Source organism: Ursus arctos, unplaced genomic scaffold, assembly GCF_023065955.2.
Source record: "Ursus arctos isolate Adak ecotype North America unplaced genomic scaffold, UrsArc2.0 scaffold_21, whole genome shotgun sequence".
Lineage (NCBI taxonomy): Eukaryota > Metazoa > Chordata > Mammalia > Carnivora > Ursidae > Ursus > Ursus arctos.
The window spans coordinates 5,720,197-5,734,371 of NW_026622886.1; the positions used below are offsets into that span (position 1 = coordinate 5,720,197).

The 14,175-nt window shown below is 39.6% G+C and overlaps 1 protein-coding gene across 24 annotated transcripts in view; it reads left to right on the forward strand.

The window, feature by feature from the left end:
* Window positions 1-14,175, forward strand: part of RBFOX2 (RNA binding fox-1 homolog 2) — a 269,661-nt gene that overhangs the window by 83,081 nt on the left and 172,405 nt on the right. For 21 of the 24 annotated variants that reach the window (XM_044384442.3, XM_044384443.3, XM_057316432.1 and 18 more), the window contains exon 2: window positions 6,127-6,177. The exons of 2 other annotated variants lie outside the window; for them this stretch is intronic. In XM_044384442.3, coding sequence (XP_044240377.1) covers window positions 6,127-6,177 — 51 coding nt within the window. Of the gene's footprint in view, window positions 1-6,126; window positions 6,178-14,175 lie in introns of those variants that run through there. One more of the 24 variants, XM_048218050.2, reaches the window with a different exon arrangement.

Genomic DNA, 14,175 nt, shown 5'->3' on the forward strand with positions numbered 1-14,175 from the left:
TGGTCCACCGCAGTTGCTCTATTTGACCATGACTTAAGGAGCCTTCTGTTATTCTTTCACAGGACTACTAACCAGAAGCTCCTAAATAGGTTTAACTGGTGACCTCTTTAATCACGAAGGATTCTTGTGGTTGGTATTTTATTTCTTAGATATTCTTTTGTTTTTGAGCGGCCTCTGTGCCTAGGCAGTCAGTTTTGAACTCCTGTAGTCTTGCTAGACCGAACTCTTGCTTACAGAGGCACATGCATAGCCGCTAAAGCCTTTTCTCTTGGAGTGTGACACGTCTGTTCCATTAGTGAGCCTTGTAATTCCATCTCTGCTTTAAATAGCAGTTATTATTTCTACACTGATTGAAAACTCAGAGCTGCACGTCTTAGGTGGTCAGCATCGTCTCAGGGCCAGAGGAGTGTTCTTCACTGGTTGTCACGAAGCAGCGGAAGTCTCGGGTACAGAGTTCAGAGCCAAGTGGTTCAGCCGCTGTCATTAGCTATTTGGCTTTGAGCAAATCACTTAATCTTTCTGAGATTCGGGTTTGTTATCTGTAAAATGAGGGTTTTAAAACCTATTTTCTGCATTGTGAGACTAAATAAGATTAAACGAAGGTATTTTTGTAAGTTATAAAACGTTATGGAACACTGGTCATAGTGACTTTTTGGGTTCTTTATAATAACGCCAGATAATAACGTGAATTTTACATTTTGTAAAATTGAAACTATTCAGATAAAGCATGCCCTCTTGGCCTTCCACAGATCTTCTCCCTAGAGGTAACCCCTATGCATTTATTACTCTGTGCATGTGTTTGCTTTTTTATATGCATGTAGAAATCTCTTTTTGTATTATGATTTTGATTTTAAAAAGTACACTGTTCTATCATTTAATATGACGTGAGATACTTTGTAGAGATTTTACCTTTTTAAAAACTTGCACACAGGCTGTTGAGATAAAATAATAGCACTGTTTCTCATTGTTAAGGGAGACCAAGGTTCCTCCCAGTTTTTCACTATTTAAAACAGCACTGCATTGAAAATCTTTGCACATGCTTCTTTGAGCACACATGCAAGTGGTTATCCAGAGGCTACAGAGAGCAAAGATGTGAAATTACAAGAAGGTGTGTGCACTTAGCATTTTAATGACTATTGTCAAATTGCTTTCCAAAGCAGCGGTCTCAATATACTTCTCAACGACTATTAGACGGGAAGGTGCTTATTTACTCTTCTTGCCAGCTTGTGAGATTTTCGTCTTCATTTTTGCCAGTCTCATGAGTGAAAAATGCTATCTCAAATTCAAAAGAATATTCATAGACAGTATGGTTTGTGAGTGCAAAGAAAAAGCATAACTGGAAACAATTTAAAAATCTATTAAGAGGAAAATAAGACAGGTGAATAAATTGTGACATAGTCATAAGAGAGAATACTAAACAGGAGTCAGAGCTAGTGAGATATGGTAAAGATGCATAAGGGGAGATGAATCTCATAATCTGGAGCAAGAAAAGGAAATTGCTAAAGGATACTGATGATAAAATCCATTTCTGTAAATTAAAAAACACGCAAAGTTAATGAATTTTGAAGGGACATATTTATACATGATAAAATTAAAAAGGAAAGCAAGCCTTTGTCGTTAACGGTAGGCCACTTTCAGAGGCAGGGAGTTTCTAGGGGCTGGTGAATTCCAGGTAATCTTACCTGAGAGACGGGGTAGAGAGAGGAGCTTGACTTTGCCAAGGCCCGTGAAGGAATGAGTCCATTTCCTCTGACACCTATCTGTGCTACCTGCTACAGTTGTCTTTGCTGCTAATGTTTCTGACGATACTGGCTTGTGGGTTTGCTTTTTTCCTTATAAAAAGTTCTCTGCATTGTTGAACTCAAGAATATAGTTTGTATGTGGGATATTCTCTGGGCGTGATGAATGTTAATTTTGCTTTTGGGTGTTTTCCATTACTTTCTTAATGATATAATTTCTTTCTCAGATAATCATGAAATAGTTACTGTAAAAAAAATAGTGTGGAATGGTTATTGTAGAAGAGAACTTGATAAAATGCAAAGAATTTTATTGGGCTTTGGAGTCCAATAGACCTGGGTTGAAATTTTTTTCCCCACTCAGTACCTGTGCTTTATTATCTCCTCCTCTTTTGCTGCTTTCTGCTCCTCCTCCCCTCCAGCCTGAGACTGTACCTTATTTAGTTGCTCAGTATCTAGTAGTTATCACCATCTTTATCATCATCATTGTTGTTAAAATCTGTAGGGAATGGTGTCAAAGTAAATTACAGAATACAGAACAAACAAGACACTTACTTGTGGATATCAGGAGCCCTGTTCTTTTTGTTATAGTCTAAGCTATATATGTCTCCCCTGTAAAAATTCGTGTGAAAGCAGCTAACCATGGCCCATTATTATTATTACTATTATTAAATAACAGGTTGATTGACATAGAATTCACAGACGAAAAATCTCTCCCTTTATTTTTTTTTTCTATCTTTAAAGATTTTATTTATTTGAGAGAGCACGAGCAGGGGGAGGGGCAGAGAGAGAAGCAGACTCTCCACTGAGCAGGGAGCCCCATGCAGGGCTCGATTTCAGGATCCTGGGATCATGACCTGAGCCGAAGGCAGACATTTACCTGACTGAGCCACCCCAGGTGCCCCAAATCTCACCCTTTTAAAGTGATATTCATAGTTTTTAGTGTTTTGGTAGTTTTTAGTATAATCATAAAGCTGTACATCTGTCATCATTAGTTCCAGGACATTGTCATCACCAAAACTAAACCCAGTACATGTTACCACTTACTCCCCATTTCGCCCTTTTATCCCCTAGAGCTGCTAATCTCTTTTCTTTCTCTATGGATTTGTCCATTCTGAATATTTCATTTAAGTGGAATCATACAGTTTGCTGGTTTCTTTTCTTTTTTTTTCTTTTTCACTTAGCATGGTGTTTTCAATATTATCTTGTATCAGTACTTTGTTCCTTTGTGTTACCTAGTAACATTCAGTTATGGTTATATCATACTTCATTTATCCATTCATCAACTGGTGGATGTTTGGATTGTTCCTACTTTTGGTGATTATGAAATAAAGCTTTTATGCACATTCCAGTACATGGTTTTGTGTGGATCTGTGTTTTCAGTTTTCTTCCTTACACCTAGTGTGGAATTCCTGGATCATATTGTAACTCTTTTGTAACATTTTGAGGGACTGCCAGACTGTTTCCAGAGTGCCTTTACCACTTTATATTCCTACCGGCAATGTATGAAATTCCAATTTCTCTACATCTTCACTAAAATTGTCTTTTTTTCATAACGGATGTGAAGTATTTTCTCATTGCAGTTTTGATTTGCATTTCCCTAATGACAACTAATGAGCATCTTTTCATGTACTTATTGGCCATTTGTATATCTTCTTTGGAGAACTTCCTATGCAAATCCTTCCTCATTTTAAAATTTAGGTCGTCTTTTTAAGAGTTCCTTATATATATTTTGAATACAGGCCCTTTATCAGACAGATGGCTTGCACTATTTTCTCCCATTCTGTGAGTTGTCTTTTCATTTATTCATGGAGTCCCCCCTAACTTTACTGAGGTATAATTGACGTATAACATTGTGTAAGTTCAAGATGTACAGGGTTTTGATTTGGTGCACTTATATATTGGGAAGTGATTACCAACACAGTGTTAGCTGACACCTGCCTCATGTCACATAATTACCATTTATTTGTTACCGTGAGAATGTTTAAGATTTACAGATTGGGGGAACGGGATAGGCTGGTGATGGGTATTAAGGAGGGCACGTATTGCATGGTGCACTGGGTGTTATACGCAAGTAATGAATCATGGAACTTTACATCAAAAACTAGGGATGTACTGTATGGTGACTAACATAATAAAAAATGAATTTAAAAAAAGGTTTACATTCTTAGCACCTTTCAAGTATATAATACAGTATTATTAACTATAATCACTATGCCAGACATTAGATTCCCAGAACTGATGGTATCCTTTGAGTCCCAGTAGTTTTTAATTTTGTTGAAGTCTGATTTATCTGTTGTTTCCTTTGTCACTTATTTTTTTGGTGTCATACCTGAAGAAATTACCAAACCAAAAGTCATGAAAATTTGCTTCTGTTTTCTTCTAAGAGTTCTGTGGTTTTAGCTCTGTGATCTATTTTGAGTTAGTTTTCTGTATGGTGTAAGATAGCGTTCCAGCTTCATTCTTTTATATGTTGATACTCAGTTGTCTCAGCGCCATTTGTTGAAAGGCTGTTCTTTCCCCCGTTGATTTTCTTGGCAGCCTTTTCAAAAATCAGTTGATCATAATTTCAGGGGTTTATTTCTGGACTCTCAGTTGTAGCCCTTTGGTCTATATATCTATCCTTAGGCCAGTGTTACACTCTCTGGAGTACTGTAGCTTTGCAGGAAATTTTGAAATCAGGAAGCATGAATCTTTCAGCTTTACTCTTCTTTCTCAGGATCATTTGGCACCTATAATTTTTTAAGGCTATTATCTTTGGTGTGCTTTCTCTGGGAAGACTTAATTTATAAATATCCAAAATAGAGACTTAGGAATCAAAAAGGAGAACTTGGGTTTTCTGTGATTGAATCAGTGATGAATTCCAAAATAACTTCAGCTTATTGAACTCCGTTTATTTATCCATTGTTTTGTGTGCCCACTGTGTGTTAGACACTGTGCTAGGTTACAGGGAAACCGCGATGAACAGGCAAGGGGTCTCTGCAGTGAGTTTATGTTGGCTTCTGGCTCTCATGTTTTTGAATGTAGTCAGATGTTTGATTTTCAAAGATAAGGATATCAAAGCAGATGTATCATTGGTTGGAAAGTGCTCTCTTGCCGTATTTGAAAGTCAGTGCAAATTCTTACCTTGTTATTCTGCTAGTTGGAATGAAAGTATAAATGGATGGAAGAAGAGAATGAGTATTTTCCAGGTGGCTATGTTGAGCATGTTGAAAAAATTACAAGAGCACCGTATGTTCTCATTTACACTTTGATGTGCACACAGATCTCCTCCCATTTAAAAGTTCACTTGAAGGCAATGGCCTTGTGTTATTCATCTTTCTTACTGATGACTATCATCTAACAGTACTTTAGAAATACTAGGTGTTCAGGGAGCCTGGGTGACTCAGTCAGTTAAGCGTCCAACTCTTGATTTTGGCTCAGGTCGTGATCTCAGGGTCATGAGATCGGGTCCTGCATTGGGCAGCCTGGAGCCTGCTTAAGGTTCTGTCTGTCCCTCTGCCCCTCTTCCCCACTCTCTTTAAAAAAAAAAAAAAAAAAAAGTCAGGTGTTCAATATGTGTTGACTGAATGATTGAATGGGTCAAGCCATGAATGAGTGCTCATATCCTATGACCTTATACTCAATTAGGGTTTGCATAGCTTTTATTGGCTATCATTCTTGCCCTCAAGGATCTTGATTTAGTGGTTAATGTGAAGATGAGACACTCAATATGATAGACCTTTACAAAAATAAGATTTATTGAGTCATAAATAATATGAAAAGGAAATTGTAAAATAGCCTAAATACACTTAATATATACATGTTAGGAGTCACTTGGGTCCATAGGGTGATATAGGTGGTAGAGGAAGTCCTGAGCAGTGGTGGGATTTCATGTAGGGTTCAAAGAACTGAAGGAACACATATTGATAGAGGGGAATGGCTAAAACTTCCAGGCCAAGAGGTAGATCTCAGAACGGGTGGTATTGTGCAGCCAGGAGACTTCTGGGAATGTATGGATGTTTTTGGTTGTCCTAGTGTTCAGGATTGCTACTGGCTTTTAGTGGTTAAGGGCCAGGGAGGCTAAAGTCCCGTAGTGTGAAGTTGGTAGTTGATTTGCCCCAAATCACAGTGGCTCCCTGTTTGAGATATACTGGGAAGGAAACAGATTTAGCTGTATAAGGAGGAAAATAGTATTTATGAGTAGTGTTTTGAAGCAAATACTATTCGTTTGGTGTGGTGTTTGCCATTGTCGAGGCTGAACTGAGAGAGGTATATAGTTAGAGTGGAGTATAGCAATGGAACATCTTAGGAACTGTTGCAGGAATTTATATTTGATCAATTTGGATGATTTTGGTGATTCTTAACATTTTCTTTGTCTTATAGTTTGATTTTCTTTTCTTTCTCTTAGAACGAGCCTCTGACCCCAGGTTATCATGGATTCCCAGCACGGGACAGCCAGGTTGGTATTTGCTGTTATAATTAAGATGGTGTGTGTGTGTGTGAGTGTGTGTGTGTTCGTTCTAAGGATGCTGTGGTAGAGAGCATTTCCTGAAATAATTTTGGAGAGTTAGTTTCAGCAATGAATTTACATTTAGAGATACAAATAAAATATATTTTTTAATCCTAAAAGAACTGTAATCATGTTACTGAAATTGTGGATATTACAGGGAAAAAAAAAAATCACTCAGGCACAGCCGTAATTGCTTTTGTTTTTTCTTCTCCAGGCTGATAATAATTTTTTAACCTGGTTTTCTTGATGACTCATAATTCTAAGTGCTGGGCTTGTCTCTTAATTCTCTGCCACTTAGCCCCTGCCTGCACAGAATTTTTTGAGTCCTTGCAATAATCTGCAACAAGAAAATTCCATTCTCCTTCCTGGGGGAATTCAGCCTTATGGTTTTAATCAGGGACGGCTTGCTTGAGAGAGGGAAGTTTCTGCTGCTTTTCTTTGTTAGATAGGGAGGATGATTGGAAAAAAGCCCAGGCCCTACTATGGGTAGAGCAGTACTGCTTCCTATGAGACTTCCTCTGGATGCTTTATGTGCGTGTATAAAATGCCTTCCCTGTCCTTCCACTGTTTGAAACCTTGAGCAGATGAGGTTGAGGCCACATTAGTTTAGAGGATCAGGTGAAGCTGCCCCAGAGGAACAACGTGGCTTACGATACCTACCCTCTGAAATTTGCCTCCTTGCTGTTTGGGTACGCTGATATTTTTCAGGAGATTTGAAAGGATAGCTCCTAGCACTATCTTTGAATGCCTGTCCTACTTCCCTATAGGGTTGTCTAAAAAAGCCCTCGCCATTAGGTTTGTCCACAGGACATGTGTCATCAGAGTGCTAAACCAAAGTGTTGTGACATAGTTAGTTGAATCTCATCAGAGCCCCTGAAGCTGATCTTAACTATAGGATGGCCCCATCATCAGTGGTCATCGGTTTGAGTACTTGCCCAGGTCTTGCACTTTTGGTGCTGGGTTGGCATCAGACGGGCCCCAGGTAGGGTATGGAGAAAAAGGGGGAGGGAGAGTGGTATTGATCTCTGTGTTCATCTCCCAGTGGGATCGTCACCATTGCAATTGAAGTTTGTCCTTATGGAAGTTTTTTTTGAAAAATATAGTCATTTACTTCAAATCTAAAGAAAATATAGAGGATCTTTTCTTTCTGGTTTGGCTCTGCTCTAGGGCTTTTGTAAGCTGTGAAATTTATGCCCTTTGATAGTAGTTCTATACCGTGGCCATATATCAGGAAAAGTACTAGTGCCTAGAGATTCAGCCCCCAGACGTTCTGATTGAGTATGTCTAAAATTGGGTTTAGTCATTCACATATTTGGAAATCCCTACAGGCGATGCTGTTTTGCAGCCAGGGTCAAGAACTATAGTCCTATGGACTACTTTAAAAGGAGTGACATTTTCTGTTTCATCCTGGACTTTTCACCTAGGACCCTTAAAACATAAAGGATCATGGTCATTCTCTATCCAGTCTTGCATACCAGTGCATATGTTTATTTACTTATAAAATGTTTCTTATGTTGAATATAGGCTTATTTTAGGTATAGGAAGGTAAACTAATTGAAGTGAAGTATGGGAATAGACGTACTGAGTTTCAAAGGATCTGAGAGGTACTGTATAATGCTCTGTGTTTCCTGTGGGGATTGCAGCTCAATAAGAAACTAAGCAAAAGGAATCAGGAGGAATTTGTTAAAGCACAGTTGCTTGGAACTGCTTTATTTTTCCTTTCTCTTGCAGTAGGGACCCACTTCTGTAACGTGCACCTTCATTACTCATACTCTCTCTGCTGTAGGTCTATGCAGACCCTTTTGCCGTAGTTTAAAGCTGCTAATTTACTTTGAGGCACATTCTGATGGTGACAGGTTTGTATTAGTTTATTTTCTTGGGCTTTATTTTGTTCTCTGGCTGGATCTTTGAATTAGAGATCTTAGAGCAGTGCAAACAGGCAAATATTGAATAGCTGCTTGTTGTATTTGATGAATACAGAATCCAAATGAGTACTGCTAATTAATGCGCCTGACCTTGTGAACTCTCACTTTGTGCACTGAGGTTTGGGAGGCATTTATCAGTGTGCAAAACACTGGTCACCGAGCAGCCTGAGCTGGGCAGAAACTGAACTTGTGATCTTTACATCTCCCCAGAGTGGTTTGGCTCAGCAAATCCAGGAGCCAGGGGGGTGAGGTGAAGGTGAATTTTAATTGTGTGTCTTTATTTGCCCTTCTATTCTTTTGCTGTTCCTTTCTAAACAGATAGGAACTGTCCCCAGACAGGATTTTTATCAGCATCTCCTCATGATTTTAAAAGAGACAAAGTTAAAATCCTGATCCTCCTAGAGCACTGTCATCGTGCTTTCCCACCTCATCCTCACAGTCACCTTTTGAAGTAGATAAACACTTCCTTTGGAGAGAGCAGAAAACTGAGGCACACAGAGATAAAATGACTTATCCAAGGTAACCATACTAGTTAGTAGCTGCATAAGAACTGAAATTTGTCTTCTCTTTGTTGAGGGCCCTTTCCTCTGTCCTGGGGATTGTTCCCTCACACAAGGAAAAGTGTGGTCGTGTGTGTGTGTGCACGCGCGTGTGCGTGAGCATGTGTGTGTGCCTTCTCACTCCCATCCTTCATTTACCGTTTGGCGGCTTCAGAGGCCTCGTGAAGCTCAACCACAGATCTAGGAAGCCATGGCCCCTGGTTAAGGATTATCACCCGTGGGTTCCTTAGCACCAAGTAGACCAGTGTGTCACTGTCGGGTGACCTTTTTCATGCTGTTATGTAAGCTCCCACCAGCACATTTGAATTAGAAACATGCGGAGCAAAGGAGGGAAAAAAACACACCTGCCACCTTGTAGAGGTTTTGCTTTTTTATGTGCAGTCACCCAGCCTTCTTTCCCAGTCAGTTAGCAAGCTTTATGAGATGACAAGCCATTGCATTCTAAAGCACTCCAGGCACTTCACCGTGCTTGCTAATGGGCTTTCTCTGTGGAAGCGAAGGAGACCAACATCTCCAGATTTACAGAAGTGAAAAGCAGCTGGAAGGCTGAGTGTCTCACCTAAGGCTGTGTAAGAGGTTAGGTTGATGATACAGTAGAGCAGCTTAGATTCCCAGCTGATTGTTTCTCTGTGGTTGATGTATATGTGCAGGTGCTTGTTTCAGTGTTGATTAACGCAGAGTATTTTGTGGGTTTGTAATATTTTTAAATGAGTGAATATTTGTGGCTATTAGCTCTAGAGTTTTTAGGTAGGAGGGTTTTAGGAGTATCAGTCTGATTAGAAGGGGGCTTAGTTCTGCATAGCAAGCTTACTGTTTTTGCTAACACTGTTTATTTATTTAGGATGGCTTTCAGGGGGATTCTGGAGAATACAGTGGGAGTCCTAAGGCCAGCCCCTTGCCTCCTCTCGGTGCCATAACTTTATGTCTGCTGTATGAGGGTGGCCATAGAATTCATCATTCTAGTTGGGGCACTTTTGCGAGTGAAAAGCAATGCTCATGTTGAAACAGTCCCAGGCAAACAGAGATGAGTGGGCTGTGTGGTCATCTTAGCCATAATTATAGAACTGTAGTGAAGGTCCCCTTAACTGATATGATCAGGAATTGGGATTATGGCACAGTACGTTGCCTAACATTTAACCTGTGCGGGAATGAAACATTGCTGTTCACATTTGAGCTGAGAAATAATACAGACTCTTGGTTGGGTTCAGATGTTGAGTCAGGTGTAGAACTGAGAGTAATAGCGTGTTAAAAAGACTAACGTTTATAAAGTACGATACAGTGTGCTTCCGTGTTTACTGAGTTTTGATCTTCACAATAGCTCTGCTAGGTAGGTGGGGCTTTAATATCTCTATAGATAAGAAAACCAACGCAGAGGGGTGCCTGGGTGATTCCGTCTGTTGAGAGTCAGACTCCTGATTTCAGCTCAGGTCATGATCTCAGAGTCCTGGAATTGAGACCTGCATCTGGCTCCCCACTCGGTGGGGTGTCTGCTTGGGAACTCTGTCCCTTTCCCTCTGCCCCTCCCTCTGCTTGTGCACACATACTCTCTCTCTCAAAAAATAAATAAATCTTAAAAAAAGACAAAAAAGAAAACCAACGCGAAGATTTTTAAATGAATTTCCAATGTCACATAGAGGGGAGGTGGCAGAAATGGGCTTGAACCCTGGATTTTCAGCCTCCAGTGTCTTGTATTTCCCTTTTGTGTTCTTCTGTCAGTGTTCTCTCTTCCAGGAATGGGGATGTTCTCTTGCTAGTGTGACAAGATATTATGGAATCCTTGGGGGAATGTAGCAGCATGAAACGGCTTCATATGACCTGGAGGTCCCTTGAGTAACTTCTGTGTGTCAAGTTTTCTTCCTGTCTTGTTTGTTAAAATAGCTTATGGTCCACAGTTTATCTTTTTGTATTTTAAATATAAAGAAAAAATTAGTGACATGGTGTTAGGCTCTTCATCTTATTTTTAAAATGCTGGTCAGTAGTTCCTTAAAGTTTTTTTCCTCTTCCTAAAATTCTGTTGAAAAGCCACTGTATCAACATGTTCAGGTGAAACACGGCAACAGTGAGAATGTCAAAGGAGATGTTCACGTTGGCAGATGTGACTTTGACTGTTAGAGATTTTAATTGGGAGTGGCAGCCGTACTTTTAATTGAGAGGATAGATTAAAAATGACCTAAGAGGGGCGCCTGGGTGGCTCAGTCAGTTAAGCCTCTGGCTCTTGATTGCAGCTCAGGTCTTGATCTCAGGGTCATGAGTTCAGGCCCTGCGTTCAGCTCCATGCTGGGCGTGGAGCCTACTTAAAAAATAAAAAAACAAAAATAAAAATGACCTAAGGGATTTATTTTTCAAAAGTATTTTCTTTCTTAAGAATTGAAAAAACTTTTCCTTTTTCTAACCAGTTCTTCCTTTTATCCCTGGAATGGGCTTTATTTTAGTCAAAGTTTTTATAAATTAACTTTCAGGGCTTTTAGTTATTTTGATTGGGAGCCATGGACAATAGCAAATGCATTTTCTGTCCTACTCATTTGGTTTGGTGCCAGAGAAATGATAGCTGCTTTTCCTCCCGTGGGGAGAGTTCGGCTGGCGGATATAGTAAGAGAGTGGTCAAGTTCTAGCTCAGTGCTTTCAAGCTTCATAAAGACAACAACCCCTAGTAAGCGATACCTTTAACATCATGACCCGGTGCACGCATGCACACACACACACACACACACACACACACAGGAGTGTAACTTAGAATTAGTCTTCCAAATAGTACTAACCTTACTGTGTTGTAAGTACTGTATATTTTCCATTCCTTTCTGTTCAACAATTGATTGAGCAAAATTGATTTTCTGGACCTACTAGTAGATGGCAGTCTGTAGTTTTGAAGAACAAAATTCTAATAATTGTTGTCCTTAAAAATGCAGCCTTAAAGAACTCCATGTGCTTTAGCAGTCGCTTCCCTATTCCACATCCCTCTGCAGCCACTCATGTGCTTTCTGTCTCTGTGGATTTGCCAATTCTGGACGTTTCATGTAAATGGAATCACACAATATCTGGTCTTTTGTGACTGGTTTCTTTTCACTGAGCATAATATTTTCAAGGTTCATCCGTGTCGTAGCAGGTGTCAGTTGGTTTATTGGTTAAGTAGTAGCCCACCGCATGGCTACAGGGAGGCTCGTGCACGAGCCTGCTGCCTACCTCCGTAGCTCCTACGTTTCCTGCAGCTCTCTTACTTACACGTGGCATTTGCCCATGGCCGTTCTTGAACAAGCTTGACCCCAGCTTCCGTGTGGAATCACTGTCCCTTCTGCCTTCAGCTGTGCACTGCTCTTCACCGAGATGCTCACCTTCTCAATCAGGTCACAGGTACACAATTTACTCCACCGAGAAGCCACCAGTCTGAAGATAATCCACATTCATAACCTGACTGTTCAGTTGCACTTTCTTCAGATCTGTCATCCTCATCTGAAATTGTCCAGTGCGTGTACATTACTGTGCCTCTCTCCCACTGAAACACGCTGTGCGAGCTGTGGCTTTGCTTAGAGCAGAGCTTGGAGATCAGTAAGTATTTGTTGAAAGAAGAAATGAAAATTATCTTGTTTAATGTGAAAGACTTCGAAAGGTTTGAGGCAGGGAAGTGATGTGATTTATTTTACATTTTTTTAAAAGATTTTTTATTTATTTATTTGACAGAGAGAGAGAGACAGCCAGTGAGAGAGGAAACACAAGCAGGGGGAGTGGGAGAGGAAGAAGCAGGCTCCCAGCAGAGGAGCCTGATGCGGGGCTCGATCCCAGAACGCCAGGATCACGCCCTGAGCTGAAGGCAGACGCTTAACCGCTGTGCCACCCAGGGGCCCCAGTTTTACATTTTTAAAAACAACATTCTGGCTGCTGTGAATAATTGAATTTTAGGAGGACCAAAAAACCCAAGAAAACAAGAAAAACACCAGCCTTAGTACTGTCTAGGCAATGAGTTTATTATTTGCTGTGTTTAATATCACTTCCAGCTAGGAATTATTTGTCAAATGAGAAATTTCACCACAACCACCCTCCCCCCACTCCAAGCTGGAAACTGTATTAAAATGACTGATTCAGAAGTAAATTGTTTCATACCCCTTCTATATCTCACAATCTATAATAATTTTCTTACTGGCCCCCCTTTTAATTAAAAATACTTCTGCTTTGCTTTAAATTACATACAAAATTCCTTTTTTTCTTTCTGCTAGGTTGTACAGAACCCCACTCTCAGCCTTCATGCAAGGTATATTATAAAATGGTTGCTTCTCCCCAATCTCTGACACCAGGTCACCCGTCCGTGGTCAGGTTCTCTGTTACGTTGCCTTACACCCTCTAGTGGATGAAGGGCTGGTAAATGCTGTGGCATCTGGTGTTCGAGCATTTTGCTCAAACCGTGTAATTAGCTTCAGACTTACTCTTGCATTTTAGATCATTTCATTCTACAAATAGTTCATAAGCTTTTTCCTTCTGGAAAAGACCATTTTGTTTCATCTGCTGCTGTCTGCCATGTGTCTAAATAACATACCTATTCTGCTATTTCTTGATTTACTGATTTTAGACGCTATATTTTGGCTTCCTAGTGTTGGAGATGAGATATTAACAGTTTTCTAGACACTGTCTCCTTCTTTCTAATAAAGCCATTTAAAGAAATAAGCGTTTATTCCTAATTTATGGTTATATAATAATTACATTATTATGACTAAATGTAGCTGAATCATAAAATGATTATATTCACTTTCTTTTATACATTTTCATTTCCCCAGGCATTATTAAATATATACATGCATATATAGAGAAAATAATAAATAAATAATCACTTAAAAAGCACTGTTGAGATATAATTTCCATACCATAAAAGTCATTCAATGTAAGTATACTTATTCAGTGATCCTATAAAATTTATAAGATCCATCACCACAGTTTGGTTTTAGAATAATTCCATAAAACCCCTGCCCCTCCCCCCCCCAGATTTTCTTCAATTTTTTTGTAGTTCCTACTCTTACCCCAAACAGAAACTGCTGATCTGTTTCCTGACTCTCTTTTCTGGACATTCATGTAAATGGGATCATATGATATGTATGTAGTCTTCCATGTGTGACTTCTGTCATTTAGCATAATGATTCTGAGGTTCATCCATGTTGTAGTATGTATCACTGTGTCATTACTCTTTGTTGCTGAATAGTATTCTTTTGTATGGATGTACCCCATTTCATAAATCCATTTACCAACTGAGAGATAATTTGTATTGTTTTCAGTTTGGTGATTACGAATAATGCCATTATGAACATTTGCATAGAAGTCGTTTTATGGACGTATGTTTTAATTTCTCTTGGGCAGATTTCTAGGAGTGGAATTGCTGGGTTTTATGGTAAGCTTGTGTGTATGTATAGTAGTAAGCCATTGTTTTCCAAAGTGGTTTGGTTTTATCCACCTTTTTGATTATATAGAGTGTGTGTTGGTAG